We start from the raw sequence: 25940 nt of genomic DNA on the forward strand, positions 1-25940 counted from the left end.
ACAAACTCATCAATAGAGCAATGGACTGTTGCTCCTAAACTCAGTGGAGTTGAAAACACACTAGAGAACTGATCTCCAAGTAAGTTGGCCATAGTCCCTACATTGTCTACGTATTTTATTTGATCGACCAATGAATTAGAGTTGGCTGATCTGGCTAACCCTTGAATATAAGGTTGATCGGGAATTTTAGTCAAAAACTCATTCAAGTTTTTGACTAAAAAAAATCTTGCCACCAGATCAATGCCTACATATGCCCTACGGGTATTTGAAGGCAGCAAATTGAACCTGAAGGAGCCCGAGAAAGAACTGATCTGATTTTTTTTTTGAATAATTGTTATGATATGCAATCTTCAAACTATCATTTATATCCGCGAATGTATACTTTTTATAGTTTTTTATCATTTCTGTGCTGGTTTGGCCGGTTAGCCAAGAACTCTGTTATCCTCGGTCTGTCCGTTCGAGATAACACTATTTTCTCCGCTTTCGACCTCCAGCTGAGCTTTTCATTTTTCATTCCCCATTTTGCAGCCCAACCGTTGGGTCAGGATGATTGATTGCCATTGCATTGTCGGCATCCTCTTCTAGGGGATACGCGATTATCATCTGCTTGATCTTTCGCACAGGTCTTCTTTCTTAGCTGGGTGTTCTTCAAGAGCGTCCTTGAAATCAGGAATACAAATGATGAAGTGTGACTATTACTTCTTGATGGGATGTCTTCTTCGTTGCTTGAGGCATTGGACAGACCGATGACTCAAGCATGGCAATGTGAAAATTGGTTATATGGATAACTTCAATGAAGTCTTTAATGGACTCTTTTTAGAAAACAGGAAACTTTTTCTTGAAGGGTGTTGGATGAAGTCATGGTTGATCAATCAGCGGATTTCTCGAAAAATGGACTGGGAACGGGCTCCCCGCCAAATTTGGCTGCTGCTTGTAGGGAGCAACTAAGATAAACGTTATTCTCCACCGATTAGTTGGCGGTGCTCATTTCTAAATTTGTGGCAAAATGTTATAAGGTTTAGATAGAGACTTTTAAGGTTTTTAATATCGTGTTAGGTTAGGTTGGGTTAGGTTAGGTAGGGTTAATTTAGGTTTTATTAGGTCAGGTTAAGATTTAAAAAAGTAGTACCGCCAACTAATCGGTGGAGAATAACGTTTACCAGCAACTAAAGTCCGTTTCAAAAATGTCTTGATGGAGTTAAGCCAAACAATCGTTGTTACTTATCAATTAATTGTAGGGTGGTTTTGTACAAGATTAACTCGTTCAAAACTTATGTGGTTGACAGGGAGGAGTCCGAAAATTTTAATTTTTAAGAAGTCATTGTTATCTGAATTTGACTATCTCCTCTCCAGAGCTTCCTAAGGCAGATTTTGGGCCAAATTAGGCCAAGTGGTGGATTAATTTGGCTAGATCTTTTGGTTACATTAATTGTTAATTCGGGATATAATGAGTAGACGGTTCGAAATTTTCTCCTCCTTTGTAATTTCATTTCTCAATGCATGAGTGATCAATCTCAGCTTCAATTTCTGAGCAGGTCATTATCTTGTCTAAACCTTGCACTTGGCGATTTGACAATAAAGAACGACGATGTGTAAGAGATATATTCAGCTTACGGATAGAGCCATTACTTTTTTATCTTTTTGATTATTTGTGTTTACTGCGACATGGATCTTCATACGAAGGCACCGTCAAGAAGACCAAAGCCCACCTGATATAATCAAAGCACTGGAATATACAGTGGCAATATTCTCACGGCCACTTTAGCCTCATTCAGTCAATGGTAGTTAGGGATGTAGAAATCTAGGAACTAGAATTTTGGTCAGTTAAAGAGGTTTATATGTTTGGTACCATTTTCTAAAGTGGTTTTCTTTACCTTTACTTTCGATTTTCATTCGCCATTCTTATCCGAAGAATGCCCAAAATTTGAACAAATTCAGGTAAATGAAACAAAAAAGACAAACTCATTGATTCTGAGGTGTTCAAGAGTATTTTTTAGGAATCTTTATTCATCATAACTTTACATTCAGGTCCAGTTTTGATCAAAGGAACGAATAGAAATGTTCTAGATATCCAATTACACAATACAAATATGCCAATTCACATTGTCCCAACCTTGGACAAGAAATTGTAGACAACACATGTAGGGGCCCTTAATTGCAACGTCAGACAGCTCAAACAAAATGGGGGAAAAGGCATGGTAGATTCTTATATTACTCGTGACTTGCCATGAACGCAATCTCTTTTCCGGACATTATTTGACCTTGGTCACTAATCATACTGAAGATTTTGATAAAATTAGTTTAAAGAAATTAAACGCATTACAATTCAATGAAGAGGTATCTGCCCAATTAGCCATTTATTCGGTAGTGGCTAACTCAAAAAGAGCTTTCTGAAGTGCAGAACGTAAACAAAATTTCATGCAGAGTAGTGATGAGATCCACCTTCGTTTCCTGTTGATATTAGTTAGTAAACATAATTCATTTGTTTATTGTTGCAGACACTGAAATTCTTGGAATGGTCTTATGGTTCATGCATTCATTGTTTTTCACAATTTTTTTATGAATATCATACGGTTTTTGGGATTTTTTTGTTTTACTGGCCTTTTTGCAACTGTTAGATTTCTACCAAATCATGGGCTGTCATTTTTGTTCATCTTGCTAATTCAATTGTTATTCTTAGGTCTATTTGTCCGTTGAATTTTCATTTTCTTTATGCTTATTTGATACTTTTTGCACACAGTGGCATCAACAATACTGATAAACTTTTTGTGCAAATGCTAAGACTTCCAGTAACGATTTTCGTTGTTATTGAAACAACAGTAACAATTTTTGAAAAATATCTTATCGTATTATAGCTTAGATATTAACAGCTTTATATTAATCCACTTTAACCTACAAAGAAATAATATCTTTACAAACGTAATCAATAGATGTGGGGAGTAACCTTAATTGCTCTTCCAACTACAATTTTATAAAAAATAATTGAGTAAACGATAAAATATCTTGCTTTCAAAGATTGCATTTGCATTAGTTTGACTACAAATTGCTCCAGTTACATCTTAAAGCAATTGCCAAGGAATATGATATTCTTTTTCTTTGCCTAAGATATAAATGAAAATATTTCACTTTTTTGAAACAGGTAGAAAAACCCGAAAATAGTTTGCAATATAACTTAAAACTTACTCGTCGTCAATATTTCACAATTGTGATGCCATACTGGTGAATTGCAACTTTTATCAAGCTTGATCTTGAGTTTTGACAAAATTACATTCACGTTGAATAAAAACATCTCTAGTATGTAGAAATTATTTATTGCAAAAAATGACAAATTTGAAAATTGAGCTGTCCCATGCATCGTTCAAATACTTTTTCGAACATGATAGAATAGCGAAGCTTTTAGCACTTAACTAAAACGAGAGGCAACTTTACATGTTTTGTAAGTTTTTGGTGACATTTTTTGGTACTTTTACCTTTAAAAGAAATCTAAAAAACCCGGGAAATGTCACATCTTGTCGTTTTATTGAAAAAAACAATAAGATGCCTTGGAAATAACTGGAAACATAATTAGACCACTTTTCGATCTTTTATGGTGTAATAACAAAGCATTAGCTGAATAGAAGTATATGAAATTTTACGTCAATACATAACTAAGAGTACGTTTAAATGTCAATATTTTGCAATTGTGATGCCATACTTGTAAATCACAATTTTAATCGAGCTTGATCATGGATTTTGACAAAATTACATTAACGTTGAATAAAAACATCAGTAGTACGTAGAAAACATTTATTGCAAAAAATGACAAATTTGAAAATTGAGGTGTCCCATGTATCGTTCAAATATTTAAGGAACATGATATAATAGTATACCTTTTGGCACGTAACTAAAATGAAAAGCAATTTTACATGTTTTGTAAGTTTGAAGTGACATTTTTTGGTACTTTTACCTTTTGCAAGAAAATAGAAAAATGTTAATTCTTGTCGTTTTATTGAAAAGGACATTAATAAGCCTTGGAAAAAAAACTAGAAGCATAAATAGGCCAGAAAATTACAACGATAAATTCGTGTTCCAGTTTGTAGCAAAGTCCGACGGTATTGTCAATTTCATGCTAAAAGAAAAAAAATGAACAATCATTCAAAGAGGACGTTCTGAGCGATTGTTTGTTTCGATATCAAGAACTAACACTGGCTTAAGCAGCAAGATAGTATTCGTACTTAGGACAAGAACTCTACAAAAGCAAGGAATGTCAGTTTCTATGCTGAGCAAACTTTAAAAAAATCGTTTATGTAACGTCAATTAAAGGACAATCAATTGGATAATGATTTATGAACCGGTGAAGCCGAGCGGTCTAAGGAGCAGCAAGAACAAGGTAAGAAACCTTTCCTTAGGTGTCGTGAGTCTTCCCTGTGCAAAATTACACCTTCCAGCCATCATGAAGTCGGGTTCGTTAGAACAATGCAGTCCACCTGCCATCTTTCTCGGGCTCCTTCATTCTTCGATTTGATCCCCTCAAATATTCTTAGGGAATATGTACAGTAGAGGGATGATCCAGTAGCATCCTTTAAGTCAAACTTGGACATTTTTTTGCTCAAAATTCCTGATCAGACCTTTTTAGAAAGTACCGTCAAATGAATAACTATTGGGCATGGAATTCCCAGTAGGAGTTACCAAGTCAATAAAAAAAAAGTGAAATATTTTAACATTCATTTTTGATAGTGTTTATGAAGCAAGGTTCTAGAATTCTTGTTACATACTGTATACTTGGCGTAATTAAAATCAACAAATAACTTGAATTTCCAACCCGTTTTGAGAAAGCGTGTCAATTCACATCGACCTCGGAATATCTTGAGAAGCCTAAAACCCTCGTACTATCCACAAGAGGACGCTATAATTAAAGGCTTGATTTGGACAATAGCTGGTCATCAATTGTGTGTGTGTGTGTTTATTGTTCAAACTAGTCCAACAAGCCAATAGTCCGTTGGCTCCATTAATTTTGCAAGTTGCTTTTTAACTTTCAAAACTAAATGGGTCGAAAGTCAAGTCCAATGGAAGACCCTGGGCATATTATGTAAAACGTAAATAGTTTCAGCGTGTCATTTCTCTACCTAGAGCTCTGCTCTTAGGTTGCGTAAAGAACCCCCTCGTTGATGAGATTTCAACATGCAGTGAAATTAGAGCTTCTAACAAATTGAAAGCCTCACTTATGGCTTTTTGATCACATTTCCAAACCTAATTCCGACGGCTGGTTTTCCTCCTACCAAGTCGAGAGCGCGAGCTGAACGAAATTAAAACTTGAATGCATTTCCCCTCCCCATTTCCCTAATTAGACTCTCTTTACCAACTTCACTGGGGGAAAACGAGTTAGATGAAGAGGCAGTAAGTAGTGGCTTGGTGATTCGCATTCTGAGGTGCTTAAAGTACGTGTGTCTACCTCTCTTCTCTGCTCTCTATGTGTACATTTATTTATGCATGGTCCTATTAGTTGGGAGGCAAAAAGTTACTTCGTTAGTAAAGCCCCTGAGAGACAAACCAAAGCTAATTGCTTTTAGAGTTGCTCATCATAATCTTGCGGTTCCCCGTCAAAAGTTCCACCCAAGACAGCCTCATTCAAAAAAACGCTCGACGACCCAAATTAGAGAGCAAACTTCAGAGGTCTGTCTTATGCCTAAACCGAAACTAGAGAGGCTGTGAGTGGATCATGTCTCTTGTAATAAATCAAGTCCAACCATTGACAAACAATCTTGAAATGGATTCAAATCTGGTTGTTCGAATCTAACATCAGATATGAAATTACGCTTCTAAAAAAGTTTGTAAAATGTCAATTAGAAATGCTTGTATTGAACTGTGCCAAATATGAATTGGACATGAACCATGTTATTTTTAAAATTTGGGGCGTTTCGGAACCCTTCTTCTTCTTGTCTATCTCCTCTCAGCAAAACATATATAAAACTATATTAATATTATGATTCTTGTCATATTTTGAATTATCAGTAATCTATCGGAGGGGAAGTTCAATTCATCTTTTATTTAAGACCCATAAGCGTCTCCTTGTGTGCATAGAACTGTTTCACAAAGCTATAAGCTTATTACCAAAATATTACAACACCCCAAAGCCGATGTTTCATTATCTCCATTACACCATATTACACCAACATAAGTGTGTCTAAATCACTTGTGAATGTGGAGCTTAAATAGAGGAACAAGAGTAATTAGACGATCGCGTTTTGAGAGGTTTCCAAGAAGACTCTCTTTCTCTGGTGGTGGTGGTGGTTGTTGTTGGTTTGGATCACTATCTCGTGTTCCCTCATCCTCCCTTCATCTCCTCCCTCGCCATCATCATCATCATCATCATCATGAGCATCAAAGAGAACAACTAGCTCTCCTCCATTCACTCACACGGGTCTGAAAAATAGTTGGAATCTGTCGAAACCACTTAGTCCACACAAAAGACCCATCGTCCCAAAATAAAGGATGGGAATCAGAGCCAAACTACCACTAGGAAATGGTTGCTCTCTGACAAGATCCTTATGTTCATGTTCAGATATTTCCTAATTTACGCTGAATAGCGGTTTTTAAAGAGTTATGGCTTACCTGTGTATCAAAGTTAAAAAGAAAACCGTTTACAGATTCATGAAATAATTGAATAAATAATGTTGTTTCATGGTTAATGTTGAAAAAGTTCGCAAAAGACAAGGTCATTGAAGTTAAGCGGAACTTTTTATTTATTTATTTAAGGGATGAAAAACGCACTCTGACGGTTGAAATATAGATCATTTTCGATTGAATGATAACCACATTTTGTGCTATCTAAATTTTCATCAAAGTAGGACAAGCGCACAAGGCTAGAGGTTTTATTGGGGTAATCTTTTAGTGTTTTTTGCTTACTTTAAAAGCTTTCCAAAAATATATTTTATTTCTAACTTGTCAGCTAATTAACAATACACATGATACTGCAAAAGTCATGGAAATTCGTCATAAAAGAATTACACTCTGGCAATATTGATTGCTCAAGAGAAAATATTCCTTACATTTAGCTGGATATTATTTAAAGTCTTTGAAAATACATTGCTCCTATACGTTAATGAGAAAAAGAAACCCGAAGACGTTCGGCACAAGCTACTTATAGTGAGATCTTCCACCTTCGCTTGGTTTGAGGGAATCCATCTTTTTCTTGTCAAGGAGGAGGATCGGCTTTTTTCCTAGTGCTCGTTGGGTTCCCAGAACAAACAGCTCTAACAGAATGATATCATTAGTTACTTTTGGGCAGCATTTTATCTTGTTCATCTCGTCGACGTCTTTATCTAATGTGATGCCCCAATTGAATAGGCTTCTCCAAGTCCACGGCCATAAAACATAATGTTCCTGAAAGGGATTCATGGGATCCCCTCCAGAAACCTTTTGTGGGGTCCATTTGGACTGCCCGAGAACTAGTAACTCTTTTCAGATTTGGCACAAAAAAGTACATTACTTCCCACAATAAACCAGAGATCGGAGTCATTCACAGGGTGGTTCAAAGCACTGGTTTGGCTACATCACACATCGGTTGATTGGAATTGAATTCGACCAAAACACAAAAGCTTAACGATTATGTTTTTTGCAGAGGGGGGGATCAAAATCGACTCACAAAAGGCGCCAGTTGAAGCATTAATTGATAAGCTGCAGAACCAAACAAAGAGCTCAATCAAATTATTGCCATGAATTTCCTGTCACAGGTGCATAATATACAACGTACGATATAAATGATTTTTTTCCTTTTAAAGAGTACCTTAGTTAGTTGGATTCAAATGATAACAATTCGTACAGCTTCCTTCTTATACAAACAATATAACAATTTAAAATCAGCCTATTGAACTGGACTGCTCCAATTCAAAACATTTGATAAACCATAGCTTCATCGCTAAAAGTTCCACAACACCCGGTGTCCCGTCCTAAAAAATGAAATAAAATGAGCCCGTATGCTTTTTTTCCTTCCCGCTTTTTCTTGCAGGCGTGTTCTTCTCACTTTAAGTTCCATCCAGCTTTCATCCGGGGACCCTTGGGAATCGCGTTGAGCGTCAAATTTACAATTAATTCCATTGTGTTCTAATCGAGTTAGTTTCAAATTACAAGATGGTGTTGGTTGGGTATAGTAGTACAAAGTGGATATGCTTCTTCCAAGCACCAAAAAAGAACAAGAGACTGCGGCAATTCCTTCCGTGGAACCTCCTCCATTTCAGAAGTGCAACATTCACTCCACATCAGTCCCAAACTTGATTCTAATCTCCGTTTATTGTTCCACTGCGTGTGTACATAGTAAATGATAAATAGTTCACTTGATATTTGATGTCGTTTCAGTGTTGATTTTAGAGGATGTTCAATTGTATACGACTCTGAAGTCATCCTCATCGTAGTCGTCCAAATTGGTAGGTTCATTTGCATCATCATCATCATCATCGCTTTGAATTTCGATATGGATCTTGGAGCTCTGGTTTTCTGAAATTTGGAATTAACAGTGTTTAATTTGTTCTTTCATTTCACTTTACCACTCATCGCTACCCTGATCATATTTGGGCTTTTTTTATGGTGATTTAGAAAACATGATATATTTGATTGTGCGCTTGTTTTTGTTTCCCAAGGAGGGCCAAATAATTGGGGGGTTTTTCCACGAAGCGCCGTTTCATTTGCATATTTGATCACAAGTTCTTTTCAGATAAACGTTATTCTCCACCGATTAGTTGTCGGTGCTCATTTTTAAATTTGTGGCAAAATGTTAAAAGGTTTAGATAGAGACTTTAAGGGTTATTAATATCGTGTTAGGTTAGGTTAGGCCAGGTAAGGTTAGATTAGGTTTGATTAGGTCAGGTTAAGATTTAAAAAAGTAGCACCGCCAACTAATCGGTGGAGAATAACGTTTACCTTCTTTTCATATCTTAAAATATTTGACCAAAAAGTAACAATAAAAAGAATATTCATCAGTTGCAACTCCAAAGTGTCTACTGTGCCAAAAACATGTTAAATTCTACAAAACAGTGATGAATCATAAATATTTTTGTCATGAGTTAAATAGCTCATTTTTTAGGGCAGAAATGTATGTTCTTCCTTTACATTTGTCTGAACGCAATTATTAACCTTACCTGAAGAACAACAAAGGTTTTGAAAGGTTAGTAGTGATCCTCCTCCAAGAAGAGCTCCCATGATCATCATGACACCTCCAAATCCACCAAATTGAGCGGGATTGAAGCACACCGACCAAAAGACACACATATCATCTAAAACAGATTTGACACTCGAAACTTGTTCCACCCGCAATGATCAATCCTGGATTTGAGTACCTGATCCATCCTTGGCTTTAATCAGCTCATTCTTCAAGCTCGCTATCGCTTCTTGAGCCTCCATGAGTTCTGTGAGTGCGATTTTGATGTCTTTGCATTCAAAGGGTTTCACGTTGACCGTGAAGTTCCAAAGAGTCGATGTATACGTTCCAAACTGCAGTTGTTCCCTCGACGATTTTGGGTCGTAAAACGAATCGATGAAAACTGCATTAAGATCGAGATTGGCCTGGAACATGAAAAAGGTCATAACTTTGGAATAATGTTTGGAATATTTATGGTTTGATGAATGAGCCTTACTGGGATGTCAAATAGCGAATGGAACTTATTGTTCCATTCCTTGGTCCAAGTTGCTTCGGTCTCTTCACGAGATTCTCGATTTGACATGGAACGCTCATCATAGGACCAACGGGTCACTTCCAAGATCACGTTTTTCCAGAATTCCGTACCGAACATCTTTTCAAACAATCGAATCATGCTTTTTAAACTAGAAAAAACATTTGGAGAAACATTTCGATACACGCTTAGGTTGTTTTTGTGAACTGTTTTGGGAATGGCGATATCGCTTACTTAGCGTTATATCAGATATTACTAGAATTTGACGTTTCTTACCTGGAAGTCATTCGTGGGGATTCTCCGTTGAATGCAATAACGAATGAATGAACAAATCTAATATCATTCTTGAGAACATCAACCAGTTCGTCGATGACTTTTCGTTCATTCGTGATATCATCCCCGAATCCAGGAGTATCGACCACTGTCACAGGCCAATCTAGAAAATGCAACATTCATTTACATTTACATCACACGATATGCCAACGTTAAAACAATCAATTATTTGATTAATAGCAAATCATACTTGAACTCAACCACGTTCCTACTTCCGGACAGGTCGAGGTTGTGATTGGATCAATCCCGGATCCAGCCGTGAAACATCCCCGTCGTTGTGGATCCTCATAGCCTTTATCTCGGCCTAGGAGAACATTGGCGAGACTGGACTTTCCCACGCCTGTCCCACCTAATATGACGATCCTGGGACTGGGATAGGGACTGCCTTGGGCCACTAAAATGGAATCCTGTCAAGGACAGAGAGGGTTGTGCTTGATACCTTTTTCGAGTCCTACCATCTACTGAGGCGCTTTCAATATGATGAAGAAGCCACGTTAGGGTCCAGAAACGGATCGCATCTTGAATTCCCAAAGTCATGATTTCATGGAGTCATTTTTGTGCCGACTCAAAACACCGTTGACTGACGAAGAACGATAAGGACACAGCAGCAATAAACGAGATTAGGATGATGCATTGATAAGCAATTCATAAAAGAAGGCAAGCATGATAATGAGCTCTAACCAGGTAAGCGCGATTCATCGTTGGACTAAACTGGACTAAGCTTGGAGTGATTGCTTTAGACGCTTCTATTATCATTGGAGCGTAGGCGTCAGCAGTTTGGGTAAATGGATATTTTCATGGTGATAATGGACGAAGGAAAATTCATTAGCTACAAGAACCTTCCTGATGCTGTGTCAAGACATTAATCTAGGGCGGGCAAAACTTTTGCTGCACTTTCAGGACCAGTGTTGCCATTTTGGACACGAGAAGAAACCTCCACCAACCCAAAGCAAAATTTCTGCTCGACTAAGCCGAAATCAGTTCTAATTCGAAACAATGTTCACTCAGATCTTGATTGTCCATGTTTAGTCACCTTTCGGCCAAAAAGGAGTTACAAGTAGGCTCGATGGCAACCCTGGTCCCTGGGAATGGAACAGGGCTTCTCGTGCTCATCGTTGTACATATGTCCAGAGTGAAACGAAGCGGGTCGCTCATTTCCGTTTCCGCAAGGAGTGAAAAACAAGACCGCGCCAGGGCCGTCAAATAGCCCAAAACACTATCAACTGGGTTTTCCCAGTTTCTCTACAAATATTGAGTAGCATACTCTGCTGGTTTATCCAGCTAATCTCGCAAGTTTTCTTGGTTATAAAAAACATTTTGTTTAAGAATGTTTATGCGAAATGAATCGTCAACCCTGAAGTAATGAAACAATTGAGTAACGCCCTAAACATGTTGGGGGGACCATGGGAACGCGCTGCGCCAAGATCCAAATGAGAGAAAATAGAAACAGAGATTCATACCCATAACCACTGCATGGAATATTTAAAGATTGAAAGGGAGGAGCAATTTTTTTGAGTCTCTTGCACTTTCGCCTCGCAACGTCCTCCTCAAAATGGCCAAGGTTATACTCTTAAATTTTGAAATCGTATTCTGCTGGGGAAAATTAGGTGAGTACATGGTGATTAGTATTTACGCCCAATTTGCCCAGTGTTTTTGAGGCTAAATGTTAGCGTCGTGTGGCCCAGACATGCCGGATACAATCCATTTGGAAAAGAGAAAGAAAGCTCATTACGTGCATTAAGTCAACAATGATGGAATTAATCAATCGGACAGACAAGGAATGGAGATGTTCTCGATATCAACATGATCAAGATTGAGCACATTTACAACTTACGGACATGTCTCTTCATTGGGGCCATTTGTATCCAAAGAAGAACCCTTCAAATATTTGGATAGAAGGGACCCTTAAAACGGATGATTCGAGGAAATCAATGTCTCAAAGCTAAGATTCTAAAGTATCGCATGGTAAACCGTGCGGTGATAAAAATCAAATGGTCCTCCCATTAAAGACCACCCAGAGTGGACGCGAGGGTGGTAAGCCCTAGCGAGTGTAGCATTACAATCCATTAATCATGAACACGGGTGCTCTCTTGTCAAAATACGAGTGACCCTTGAGTTTACTTCAGCCTCATTGAACTACAAAAGCCATTCTGCCTCTCTAATCCCATTCAAGAGCAATCCTCCCGAGTTTAGTGGTGTGAGTGGGTGCGTGTCATCACGAGGCAGCAACTCTGATTTGGTAATGCCAATCTGCCGCCTACAGTAGAATGCAGTGTATTGGGCACCCTGACTTGTTTTTTTTCTGTACCAATGAGCGCCTTTTGTTCCGCCGGTTAAATGGGACAATCAAGAGCAAGCATCCGACACGTGCCTTTCGTGAGAGAGCTCAGACGACGGAGAAAGAGTGAAACATGCTTTTTGCCGCCATTACTGGGCTCAACAACAACAACAACAACGCCAACAAAAACAACAGCTCTATAACTTGAACAAAAACAGAGAAGGGGATCAGCTATCTAATGGACATTCAATGTGATTGGGTAAATCAATTGTTGGAGCATGAGGTTGCTTGTTGAGTGCAAATGTCTTTTGAAATCAGTTTTTTGAAATTGGTTGCCGTAATGAGGTGATTCAACCCATCTATTCCTCCCTTATTTGCTTTGTTTACCTTTTTATATAAAGCATTTCAGAGTCGTCATTTTCGAACCCCATCCCACTTCCGATTCAAATTGCATATTTTTGTGCCAGACCGAGTCAGTTCATAATGCCAATTTCAAAGAGGCCTTGTTTTAGAGAAAACTTGACATCAATGCTCAAATTGTATCATAACCCAGTGAAAAGGAGGAGCGCTCGATGTAAAAGTCATCCTTTCCCATCTGTGGATAGAAGAATCTCGCTCATGGGCCAGCTCGCATGTCCCCCCCTGTTTTTCCGATTCTATCGGGAACTGATCCCGTCCTCCTCTTTTAGTGTGTTCCATGTTATTCTCTTCGAGTGTGAGAGCAATCTTGACTCTCTTGTCTACTTTTGACTCTGTGAGCCAAAGCCACTTGAGAGTTGTTACTGGGCGGCACGTGGTACATCTCAATACGAGACAGATAGACACGCGCCGAGCCAAACCATCGCTTGACGGGGAATCTCGGTTGGAGGGAGAGTGATGCTGCACAAATAGACTCAACCATGACAAATGCGATCCCTCGTGGACAAAAGGGAACCTTATTGCGATTATCATTGAGGAGTCATTAGGACGATGTTTTGGCGGAACTCAGGTTTATTCGCAATGATAACAATTTACTTCGGAATGAATGAATAAAGATAGCAAGTTATGATCACAGGCGTGAATAGTGAAAGAAAGACAAACACCATTTATGTTGTTGTTTAAGCTAGGACAATGGTAGTGTAAATCTATGTATAATGCGGAATATGGTTAGTTGTCTCGTGTAGGAACTGCTGCTCAGTGCTTGGGACTAGGGTTCTGAGGCTGGGGCGACAGCTTGGGTTTAACCTCGGCGGCCTCTGGGGAATCGTGGTCTTTGGCATCTTGTTGTTTCTGGTGCACGCTCTGAGCCAGATGAAACAGAGCTGCCGAATGCTCCTGGGCCTTTCTTCTCAACTCAGCAACACTTGATGAAAATAGGTCGGACGATGCACTCAAATTGGCAGCACTGTCCGAGCCCGCTAACCCAGGGTTGCCCAGCCCGTTCATGATTTGCCCAGGGGGTAAGGGGTCCATGGGAAAGAGATTGTCCGGAGTGGGGAGTCCGTTTTGGGAGACGGGTGGGGAGCCCATTTTATCCTTGGAAGGAGAGCTTGGATTGGATAGGGATGCCGGACAACACGGACATGGCATTCCGGACAGGCCCTTCACATTTTGAAACCAACAATGGGGCAAATGACGCGAAGGTGAACCATTGCCTCTGGATGACAAGGAGTCTGCCGTTGCACAGGAAATTGAACCTAGGCCCGTTGATGGGCTAGTGGTCATCAAATACGGGAAGAGGGTAGCTGCGGCTGCAGCACTGGACACACTGGTTCCCAAATGCCCATGGAACCTTGGGAAGTCCAAGCTAGGTCTGAAACATTGAAGAGAACCACAGAGAGAGAGAGAAAAAAATATTTGTATTAGTTTGTTTCATTTGCACCAACGTGCTTAAGAGATTTAAGTAGGAGTACCTGAAAGAGCTGGAGCTCAGGTTTGCCAAAATGTTGCTGGCACTCAAGCCCGAACCTGACGAGCCTACATCCGTCAAACTATTGGGCAACGGCAAGCCTGACGAAATCGAGGACAGCATAGATGACGAAGGTACATTGGGTCGCATCAACGCTGCCATAGAGAACAAGCTTGACGCAAGGGATCCCTTTTCCTTCCCCAGACTTGTGGCATGGTGATGGCCTGGGATGTCGCCCATCGGGCTCTCGGCCGTTCTGAAAGTTTCCAATGAGCTTCAATTATGATTCTCCTTGATCCCTGCTAGACCCAACACTCACCCTTCCACATCGATTTTGCCTCCCTCCTCATCCCCAGAGAAGTTGCCCTCCCCTTCCAACGAGTTTCCGTCCTCGCCCACCCTCTTGTTCTTCTGTTTCTCCTTCAGCCTCTCCGTTTTCCGCCATTTGGCACGCCGGTTTTGGAACCAAACCTGAAACGAAATGTAGCAAATGAAACGTATCAAGCTGCTCAAAACGTGAGTTTGATTGGGTCATCCATGTCAATGAGGGCCAGCAGATGTTCCTTGAGTGTGAATGTGTGCGTGTGTGTGTATAGGTCTCTCTCTCTCTATATATATACATATATATACCTTCCCCATTAGATCAATCGAGAATGAATGGATGAATGTGCTGTGTGTACAAGGGTCGTTCAGTGTGCCAAACCCAATTGATTGAGTCCTAATTTGATTTCCCAAGCTCTCTTCACGACGCCAAATCATTCATTATGGATGAATATAGTCATTGCTAAGCCTCCTCAGGACACACACTGTGGGCCTCCGAGACACGCCCGATGCCAAACCAGCTTTGCACACCCTCCTCAAGACTCAAGAGAGGTGATTAGATATTCATGCGATTGAGGGATTAACACCCTTGAACAAATGTTGCGACAGAGAATTAGCCAATTTGTCGTTAACGACACCAACTGTCTCTTTAGTTCCCCAGAGAACAATGGTATAGATGGCATCCTTATAAACAATGCTTCCGTAAAAAAAAAATAGTAATCTTGCCATGATCGAGTGAGAAGTAGATCGTAGTTGTGTATGTATAATGAGAGTTTCGTGAGCTCTTTTCGATATTGTAATGGATTTATGAAGATGAATCGATTTCAATGGCAATATCAACTACGAGGGTGCGCCGGTCATTTTTCTTCATTGGTCCGCGCACCCACTTATCGAATGAAAATGACATTTATAAGCTCACGTATATTGGCGAGAAGAAGTAGTCGTGGAAAGGTGCAGAAAGCAAAACATTTCATGGGACCAAGAGATCATGTTTCTAAGACGCCTTTAGAAGTACGTAAGTGCATGCATGGTATACAACGAACAGTAGCATACTACTAATTACATGGTTATTATCTTTATATAATTATTTATGTTTCTTTTCCTTTAATCGGGATATGAGTCCCTGTTTTTGTTCCATTGTCATTGTTTTGCACGTCATCTCGGACTGAAAGCATAATAGATACTTTGAAGAATAAGTCAATTAGACAAATGACATTTGAGACGTAAAAAGTGTTTTTTTTATTTCCCAGGATTAACACTTTCGATGATTATGGGTGAATCCAAATCTAGAGACAAATCAATCTAACGGATAATGATTCTTTTAAGCGATCTTGGTGGCTATAGAAATACTGGTTCAAACTAAAAAAAGGTTGCGTTGCTGTTTCATTACCTAAATTTCATTTCCTTATTTATATATTCTTCATTCTACGCTTTAACTCAATTCTTACATATTTGACATAACAAGTTTTATTATAGTCCTAACCAACTAAGTTAACCTGTTAAAAATATTCACCTCTCATAGTTTGTCCTTTACAACTCTCAGCTTTTTCCCATAGCAATGATATGAACTCAGTCAATCAATTTCCCTATTGGCTTGTTGAAAGCGCCTCTCTCAGATTCAAAGCTTATTTCAGCAAGGGTGGTGTGGTAGCAGCGGGTGCTGCCTGGCATTTGAAGGCAGCAGGGCTTTCATGAGTTGGGATCGCTCGGAAGGCACCGACCGAGTTGACAATGGCAATGGCGATGCGAGAGCAAAGAGCGGAACATTGACGGTGATTGGAGCTCATTGGAGGAGCTCTGATTTGAAGGGAAAGCCCTGCCGATTATTTTGAGGGACAGCAAACACAGGGCTTTCTCAAATATCTTCATAACTGTCGTGAGAGACGATTTGACTCGATTGGCGAACGAAGGCAAGATTAGGAGGGAGACAGACCTTTTTCGAAGGATATTCAAGTTTAGAGCGTTGTGGCTACTTGTGTATAGCTCAACGTATAATTGAATCATTTGCGTAAATGGATCATCATGACACTTGATACATTCCTGAATGGATCCAGGTCCCAGTGGACAAGTTCAGGGTTGCCATGGGTATTTTTCAAATTGAATATGTAATGAATAGAGTCTTGTGAAGGAACCCTGCTTTAGAGGACACCACATCTAGGTTGGAAATGGTGAATTAATCTAATCAAGGAGGCGAACGTGAATGAGGCGAGGACATCCACGATGAACTGTAACTCAATTAAGCCATAATGGCGACACTTTCGCAACGCTATCAACTGATCCTCCCAAAGCATCTTGTTAATCATGGATGGTAATGAAATGACCGGGCACATTGTGCATATTGTTCCCTACCTGGACTCGGGCTTCAGTGAGGCCGATCTTCATGGCCAGGTCCTCTCGAGTGAAAACATCGGGGTAATGCGTGGCCGCGAAGGCCTTTTCCAGCTCCTCTAATTGCTGAAGGGTGAAAGTGGTTCGATTCCGGCGTTGCTTCCGTCGCAAAAACGCGTCATCATGAATGTCCGTATGGTAGGTCATGGCCGGGTCTGTAAACGAGGCCAATTAATGCATACCGAAAGCCCTAATCTTCTAGTTCCTTATAAGCATCAACTTCATTTGATAGTATATTTCCCTTACACATAATGATCATTTTGCAGTTCACTCATTCTTACCTAAACCTGGGAAAAATTTCACCTTTTAAAATCGGACTTTGCAAAAGATGTTCGACCCTAAAATTTGTGCCCTGTAATCTCCTGGTTGAATCTAATATAATTATTGGAAGACTTGGAATTGGCACGGACGTTGATGGTATCTCTCGATTTTTGAGACCTTTACACACTTCGTTTTCTTTCGTCATTATAGTCCTCAACTGATCTTGAAACCTTATCCATTGACACCACGGTAGTCACTTAGTAACCTACATCACTTGGTCGTATTACAACGTGATTGACGATATGAGAGCACCAAGAAAAGCGACCAATTTGGATAAGATATTCATGCAAAAATGTTGTCGAATCTTGCAAGTAATTTTGGTCGGCATCTGGTAAATTATCACTCAATGGCCTAAAAATGCCCCACATTGAAATGGTCATTTAATGATCAATTATTTTGAACTTCGATTTTAGATTCCATATCTAGATCGAAATAGCATTGTTCAAATAAAGGTTAGATTATGGCTATTGTGTAGATGTTGCACTTACAAGGTTGGGTAGGACTAAATGGTAGTTCCAAGGACGGCAACCGTGTGGCGCCACCGGCAAACGTCAAGGGGTTGTGGTAGTAAAACATGATTGTTCTGAAAAGAATAAATGCATTATTAAAAAAGAAGAAAACATGTAGAATGCGAATCAATTGATCAACCTGATTCATGTTGCTCAAGACATGTTTGAAATGGTTGAAAGACTCATGAAGACATGTTTTGAAGTTTCGAGATGAAACGAAAAGCTCTTCGATGTGCTTGATTGACTTGCATATCAGCCCCATTAGGTCATCAAAACGAATATGTGAGTGTATTGGCAACTGATTCCATGAGGGAATAGAATCGAGATCCATTCACAATCAGCATCTCCTTGCTCTCTCTCTCTATATATATATACATACACTATACTGTCTACGTATGTAATTGTGAATAGAAGGATTTTCATGGAGTCGAGAGCACCAACTGCGATGAAATCTGCGCTCAGAGTACACAAGAAATCAGCGCCGAAACATCAAAAAGATCTAAAAGATCTTTGAGGGCCAAATTGAGTTTATGGAGAAAATTTTCTGGCTTGGCAAAAATTAGGTTAGCCCCTTCCAGAGCTCTTTGGGAAGGTATACTACAACACCACTTTTAGCCAACAAGAACTGCTACTGCTAGATGATCACAGACTTAAAGCGTCCCGACCGTTTCACGCCAATGCCAAAATAGAGAGACGTCGGAATGTTTTTCATTTCCACATAAAGTTGACCTTTTGATTACGATGGGCCTGATGTTTGATGAGACGTTGCTAAATAAACCTCCAAACTTGTTTTTTAACGCAAAAATTGCGAGCAACTACAGACTTTGGAAACAATCATTACCCTTCGAAATGATCTTTAGAGAAACTAAGTCAGATTGATCAAGGCAGCTAATTCAGTTTCTCTCAATCTACTCGTAAGTATGAGTTGGAAAACTTTTGTAATTGCAAGAAAGGACGAACATCGCTGGAAATATCCCCTAAAAGACAAATTGAAATGTGCTGGTCAAGATACTTTGACTTCAATCCTGGCCACTTCTCAGGAAGAGCAAAATGTGTTTTGAGCATGACACTCCAAATATTATAAACTTAAAATATTTTTTTGAAGATGACATCCCAATAATAGATACATCTATCAAAACGATAATCTACCTATATGTAATGCCATATGTAGGATGCTGAGGTGGGGTAACAAGTGTTCCTATAATTTTGAATTTTGCTTTGATCTTATGAAGTTTTGGAGCATCATACTGTCCCTGGTTAGTCATTAAACGAGGTCAAAAACTGGGCTAAAGCGTCAAAATAGACACCGCCTTCGGCGCGATGAACGCATAAAGAATGAATAGCACTTGAAACTGACCCAGGGATTCCAGTGAGTTGTTTTGCTTAAAGAATGCAGGTGGCGCCATCTAACCGGATAAGGGTCTAGCGTTCTTTTACAATCATGATTATGAGTTCCTGTTCATAACCTCCACTGTTTCCTCACTTCATGTCTGTGATCCAGCTTCACGTAGAGAAAGCGTGTAAGACCGGCTTCAGATGAGGACTTGTGCCCCGAGTTCAAAGGTTTTCGTGTCATTCCACCCACATTGAATGAAGAGAGATGGAAAAGAGGAGGAGGAAAGTTTTCCACTTAGTCTCGAGTTTTTTAAGGTCGAGAGGCCACTTTGATTCCCTCTGTCATTGAGCAAGAAGCACCCGACCGAAAGGTTTAGTCTATGTATGTGTAAATAAATTTGCTCTCCATTTTAATAGTCCCATCTTAGTTGGATGCAGGATCATGGTGATTTGTGTCAACCTGTATTTTTTTCGGGGGTGGGGGTGGGGGGGCTTTCATAGTTTGAGGGTGGAATCGGACTTATTCGATGTTGCCAAAGATTGCTTACCATGAATTTCAATCAGAGGGCAGCAAATTTGCAAGACCCTTATGTCTACGTTACACTGGTGTGTAGATTTATTGAACTTTAAATAAAGTTCTAAAGACCTATGAACAAGATGTATCATTGATACTGATCAATATAACATTTTTTTTTGGTTGTTGGTGGGTACTGAGCCGGTCATTTGGTTTCGTCTGTGAGTTGATACTGGCTTCTAGATGAACAGAATATTTGGGTGGTTTCATGCATGTTTGTCAGAAAAAAATATTATTGTAGTAATCAAAGAGATTTGCTTATTGTTCGCCACCGGAAAGTTAAAATGAAAGAGGTGCGCTAATACAACGATTTACTGATGAAAGTGTTCAAATATTGCGATCCCCAATTGACGAAAGGTTATTTTCTCAATCAAGACTGAACCCTGATGTCAATTGAATGATTCTGGTAAAATTATGTACTGAATAACTAGTAGAAAAGAGCGAAGTCTTCAGTACAGCTCAGCATGTTAAGAAGTCGTCTGTTCTATCGGCTTTGGGGTGAAAGAAATCAATTGAACCCATCAAAGCCAGGCGAGACCTTCAAAAAATGCGCCAAAGGGACTGCTAATCGGTTTACTGACTAACTTTTAGCTCTCCCCCCCCTTTGCTCAGGGTAGCCAATCAATTTCTGCTCAAATTAGTCCCAAAATGAGTGATGTCCTAATCCGATTTTAAAACTTTAGCTCAAAGCGAAAGTGTCTTACCCTCGTTTTCACCACACTGACATTCCTAAAATAGAACCAGGAGAACGGCGAGACAGAGAGCAAGAGAGAGAGAGAGAAGAGCAGAGATCCACACAACGTTACCAATGGAACACGGAGCAGACACTAGTTCCAAGAGCATTTCATCTTGGGACCATGTCGACGCCTTTCCAGGGTCCTTTCTCTCCCGGGAACTTTCCCGCCACTCTCGAGAGAACAACGCTCTCGTTCAGTGCCGTTTTCCGTTCCGCGAGACCCTCTCTCCCTTTGGAAGCACGGACCGCAGCGTCACCAGTCACCAATCGGGCTGCTGAGGAGGGATTAAACAAGGATTTGTGGCGGCAAGAAAGGGAGAACGAGAAGAGGGAGAATGGCCGCCGCCAATTGCCGCTTCAGGGTCCACTGCAGAAGCTTGAACGTGTTGATTGACGGGATCAAGATCGTGAAGTGGGTCTACTGAATTGCCTGGTTTCTTTAGTGGGGGTCAAATGGTGAATATGTGTGCCAAACGGGAGTTTCCTTTCAGCAGAGGATCAAAACAGGAGAGCTCGAGTAAACTGCATGTTTATCTATTTATTGTTTATTGTTAGGGATCATCCAGGACATTTTTCCATGTACAAGGGTAGTGGCTGATGAGAGAAAAAATATAAAGTATAAAGTAGAGAAGAAGAAACAGGACGGAGAAAAGACCTCCTTTGTGATTTAGCTCTTCAATCAAGTTGATAAATAGGTACTTTAAGATGAAATCTTTTGATTCTTATTTAGCTTTATATTCATGTTATGTATGATTCGCCAACAAATTGGAATTGGCAGATTTGGCTGATCCTTGAATAAAAGGTTGATTAGGAATTTTGATCATGACTTTTCCAGGTCTAAGTTAAAAGATACTAACTGAATCAAAGCATACAAATTCATTTCGAATGTTCGAGCCTTTCGATAATATCTAATATCCCTGAGTAACCACGGAGATGGACTTGATTGCCTCAACTAACCTGGATTCTCGAAGGCTTGAAGGTGGTCTCAAAATGCACAATAAGTCTCTACTGTCACTAGAATCGTCCCTAAAACCTCTGTTGGGACAAAGCTCAAGAATGCTTTTGTTGAAAAGGTACATTATCAGATACGTTTTGCACCATCTTTTCATATTGTGCAATCCCAACCTTTGTAGATGTGTTAAGATTAACAAAAAAAAAAATAACGACAAGGCTTTTGTCGCTCGAGCACACTCCGTGCTTTATCTTTAGGGCTCTAGTTTTTCCAGGTATTGTGGTCAAACGGAAATGCAAATTTGAGTACTATTTCCTTGAATTGATTGTCTTGTCTTTAGCTTCTTTTAAAAACCTTCACGATTAGAACAATTACCTTGAATTGCTCATGTCTTTAAACAGATTACTAAGAAAAATACATTTGGGTAGATCTCCTCAATAGGGCTAGTCAAGTAAACGCGTTCATGGACAACTGACGTTGTTCCATGGAGTAAAATCAAAGACAACATGCCCACCCAAACCGCACTTTGCATGCATTGGATTTTGACATTTTTTCATGTTACATGCTTGTCTAGGCAATTAGCATTGTGGTATTGCGCCAATTTGATAGTGCGTTTACTGGTTAACACCAAACATGCTCATTTGGTAGGGTTTTGTAACACAACTCGCTCAAAATCACTTGATTATTGAAAATTCAATGGGCGAATGGTGCAACTTGACTGTAATGTTTGTCTTAGTTCTCTCTCCCCAAAATGCCCAAAATCAGGGTGCCGGACCCCATTTTTCCTTGAATTTCCTTTACTTGACATCCCCTATAAAGACAGTTTTGTCTTGCTAATGTACAAACTCAAATTTTCATTTCAAAATGAGATTCATGTTTTTCACATATTCCCTCATCCTGAATCTTATATTCAGGAACGCACACAAAAAAGTGCAAATGTAATGCCAATACTACATCCGCTATCAATTCAAAAGATGAACTCAGTCGTTTCCATTGCAAATCTTCATCAAAGCAAAGGTCACGTGTTACGTGAGATGAACCCAAAACATGAATATGATGTGACTTTTGTTTTCAAGAATGAATCCCTGTCCCAGCGTTGCGTCGGCCTTAGGGTCACAGGAATTCTTGGCACCCGATCCACAATCAGGCCTCGACGTCAGTCAGAACGATGACATCACTGTTCCTAGTAATACTACCTCTCGTAACAAACCCGAGGAATGTCTTAGTTGGGCCACTCACATTCGACGCCCCGAACTTTCAGGGACAAGAACCTCGAAGCTCAGAGCTCAAAGTTAGTGGCGTGTGTAATCAAGTGTAAATCAGAACATGAGTTGGTGTCGGTGATTCGCCATTCGATCTCCACAAAACAGCAACAACAACAATTGCCAACCAAGCAGCAAGATGGGTCGAACCGATGGCTTGGTGGCGCCTCGAAATCCCAAAGACTTCACCAAGGATTGGGCGGAGCGGATCATGGTGGACTACAAAATGAAGTACGACTCACTGTTTCTGAAAACGCCCGGCGTTCTCCGGGTCCTGGATGTGATAGCCAAGGAGAATCCTAATCCTGGTGGGTGCGATACGGTTTGAGATCATTTGTGATGAGGCTGGGTAAAGGATTGGGTTTACTTCCACAGGGATGCTGAGCAATTCGTATTTGGTCCAGGTGTCGTACAAATTGGGCGATAAAGGCTTTCATGTGGAGTCCTGGTTTGTCAAGGTAAATCATTAACAAAAAGCTTTAAGCTCCATTTTGGGTTGCTTTCATGACAACTGGAAAGGAAATGGGTAGGGATAGGTTCACTCATATCATGGGATTGATGGAGTGAATGTAGTTCAGCAAAGCTTACATGTTGTGTTTGGCTTGGCTCTCTAGCAGACCTTGTGTACTACTTGTTGTGGGAATTTAATCGCAAAATGAAATACTTCCAAGTGACAATAGTGTCTTTTGGTTTTGGAGTTTCAGAACGAACTCTGCGAGAAATTTGACTAAATGATGACAAAACAGAATTGAACCAATCATGTACTGTACTACAACGTCGTTGTTTTCAGGAAGATTGGGGATTGATTCTACAAGAAGTCATTTGTCATGCTTTGTAAATGTTTTGCAAAAAGAACATAAGAACATTATGGTTGTGGGACAATTTCCAAACCCATGAGCCGGAATATATGTGGAGTGGCGACCGTGCACTGGCCTAATAATTGCTGACGGTGCAAAGTGAATGTCCACATGTAATTCAAAATCACGCCCCAAAAAACTAATATTTGACGTTTGGCAAAAGACCTTAGTTCATCGTTGTGGCTTTGGCGTTCGTCCAAGAAATTTGACATACGTAACCTACGGAAATAGAGCTCCTTCGTATTTACTCCTATCCTCAAGGTCTACCTTGAAATTGAACTTTCGCGTGATGCAAGCAAGGATTGACTGAGACTCGAGGGAAACGCATCGATTTTCATACTGACCTTGTATGCTATGTTTACAGATCCCAAAGTCGCCGTCTACGGCCACGATGGACTCGGTGGAAGCATTTATGTACAGTAAAATGTTCCCTTTGATGCAAGGATTCATCAACGAGAACTATGGCGGGATCGACTTCAAACTTCCAGTTCCAAAAGGTGAAACAATTCTTTTTTTTTCTTTTGAAGGTTCAGTTTTATTCGTTTAACGGTCTTAATCGATAAATTTTGAACCTTTATTCCAGCCTACTTTTGTGCATTTGACGAGAATTTCGAGAAGGGTCGAAACATGTGCGTAATCGAGGATCTGCGCGGGCGGAACTTCAAACCCTTGGAGTCCAAAGTGTGCGGGGTGGCATACATGAGATCAACCATGCGGTGCCTGGCGCAATTCCATTCGGCGGCGGTAGCCCTGCAACATCACATTGGGGGTAGGGGTAACTTCTTACTGAACTACCCTTTGATTGTGGAAAAAGAGTTGCCAAAGATGAAGCTCATCAAGGTAGATGTGAAATGGAACGGGATCGTGGGGGGGGGTGTTGGTGAAATTCGCTAACAAAAAAAATATCTCTTCTTTCACAGAGACTGTTTGAGCAACGACTCATGGCGTACATCTTGTACTTGTTTCAAATCCATCCAGACCTCAAGCATCAACTGATGATGCTAGCCAAGTTTGAGAAACATTTGTTTAAGGTGTTCAAGGCCATTTATAAGGATGAGGCCTTGAGAAATCTCCAGATCCTTATTCATGGTGATAGCAAGATGGACAACTTCTTGTTCAAGAAAGACACCTGGTCCGAGGAGGAGCAATATTCGGCCCGCTTGATTGATTGGCAGGGCGTGTGCTTTGACATCTTGTCTAGTGATCTGGTGTGGACCCTGTACGGGTTTATGAAGAACTTGCCGGATAAGAACTCTCAAGTGGACTCATTCTTGGACTACTCGGTGGCTTTCTATCATGAGGAACTAGTGAAGCACCTCCGATGTTTTGGACTCAGACCAGAGGAGGTCGGTCTCCCTGGCGACGACTATGATGCGGTGTGCCTCATCAAGAAGGGCTTTGTGTTGGAGTTCCTCAAAGTGGCCGTGCTCAATCCAATCATTTCCATCCGCAATCCAGACCTTCTCCTTGAGTGGTTCCAAGACAGGGACAACAAACCAGTGCCTTCTCCAGAGCAGCTCTTCAAGGGAGGACAAAGTTACCTGAGTTTTGTTCACCTTCAGTTCACCATTGCTACAGAAATTGGGGTCTTCCATGACTTGGCCCCCCTGTGCTTCACTGCCCTCAAGGAATCCATGTTTGCGGGATTTGGACCTAAAACAGACTCAGACGATGAAGATGATGAGGATGACGAGGGAAAAGGAGAGATCAGGCGGCCTAATGGCTCAGGGAATCAATCTAATGCCCATACAGGGGGGCAGAATGGTGTCGGAAAGCAGGACACCTGTACGGGGACCTCAGGGACTTCAGGATCTCCCTATGGAAGTTCAGGAGCCGCAAATCATGACTCAAAGCCCGGGTTTTACGCCTCAATGTCGTTGGACCTGGCACAAATCCGAATGCCAGACAGGTTCAACAAGCGGGCAGCAGAAGACCCATTCAACTACAGATACAAACGGAGGTTCTTTGGCAAAGATCAGAGCTCAGACAAGGCTGTCAAAAAGGTTCAAGCAACTCGAATGTACCCGGTGCTCATTACCGAACACAAGCTTCCACACCCCCAGAGACTTGAGTTCGTCTTCAAGCTTGAAGTCCAAGCAATCAAGGTGGAAGCCGTGACTCTCAAGACGCAGAAGAGGTCAAAGGCTCCAAACAAAGCAAAGGCAAAGGCCAATGTCACACATTCAAAGCCAATGGGCAACATGGGCTTTGTGCATGAAGAAGAGGAAGGCGACACCCCTGAAGGTGAAGAAGACGTGGCAGGGATCCCAATTCAAATCATTGGTGAAAGGGTCGCAAAGCGAATTGAGAAGCCCGTCAAGGCACCTATTGCATTCCCAGACATTCTGGATGACGCATTTGAAGATGAATCCGTGAATTTGGTAACCGAGACTGTCTCCGAGACCATTTACCTTGTCCCGATCCAGCAGCTCATGGCCATGGAGAACCAAAACGACATTGCCTTGCTCGCCAACCTCAAGGAAATCAACCAAGGTCAGCCGGGCACCACCAAAGAGCGGAAGATCTCGAGCTTGGACTTCAT

General features: G+C 40.6%; 3 protein-coding genes across 4 annotated transcripts in view; 1 reads left to right on the top strand and 2 right to left on the bottom strand.

The window, feature by feature from the left end:
* Positions 1-8249: 8249 nt before the first annotated feature.
* Positions 8250-10836, bottom strand: LOC131891461 (uncharacterized). The gene is made up of 7 exons (XM_059241049.1): positions 10433-10836; positions 10168-10371; positions 9921-10080; positions 9609-9795; positions 9312-9537; positions 9114-9248; positions 8250-8472 (listed from the first exon to the last, which is right to left on the bottom strand). The coding sequence occupies exons 1-7, from the start codon at positions 10512-10514 to the stop codon at positions 8354-8356; spliced, it is 1113 nt and encodes a 370-aa protein (XP_059097032.1). The 5' UTR covers positions 10515-10836; the 3' UTR covers positions 8250-8353.
* Positions 10837-13237: 2401 nt separating this feature from the next.
* LOC131892339 (homeobox protein aristaless-like) lies at positions 13238-20420 on the bottom strand. Of its 2 annotated transcripts, none has more exons than XM_059242149.1 (6): positions 20296-20420; positions 17662-17756; positions 16814-17007; positions 14463-14614; positions 14148-14399; positions 13238-14047 (listed from the first exon to the last, which is right to left on the bottom strand). In XM_059242149.1, the coding sequence occupies exons 2-6, from the start codon at positions 17747-17749 to the stop codon at positions 13429-13431; spliced, it is 1305 nt and encodes a 434-aa protein (XP_059098132.1). In that variant the 5' UTR covers positions 17750-17756; positions 20296-20420; the 3' UTR covers positions 13238-13428. The 2 variants fall into 2 exon arrangements, with proteins under 2 accessions (XP_059098132.1, XP_059098133.1); XM_059242150.1 differs by lacking the exon at positions 20296-20420 and adding an exon at positions 17822-18269.
* Positions 20421-22394: 1974 nt separating this feature from the next.
* LOC131892341 (uncharacterized) overlaps positions 22395-25940 on the top strand; it is a gene marked incomplete in the record, with an annotated part of 5294 nt that continues 1748 nt past the window's right edge. Inside the window, 5 exon segments of the mRNA XM_059242151.1 lie at positions 22395-22849; positions 22917-22999; positions 23763-23895; positions 23982-24238; positions 24319-25891. Coding sequence (XP_059098134.1) covers positions 22681-22849; positions 22917-22999; positions 23763-23895; positions 23982-24238; positions 24319-25891 — 2215 coding nt within the window.

Source organism: Tigriopus californicus, chromosome 12, assembly GCF_007210705.1.
Source record: "Tigriopus californicus strain San Diego chromosome 12, Tcal_SD_v2.1, whole genome shotgun sequence".
NCBI lineage: Eukaryota > Metazoa > Arthropoda > Copepoda > Harpacticoida > Harpacticidae > Tigriopus > Tigriopus californicus.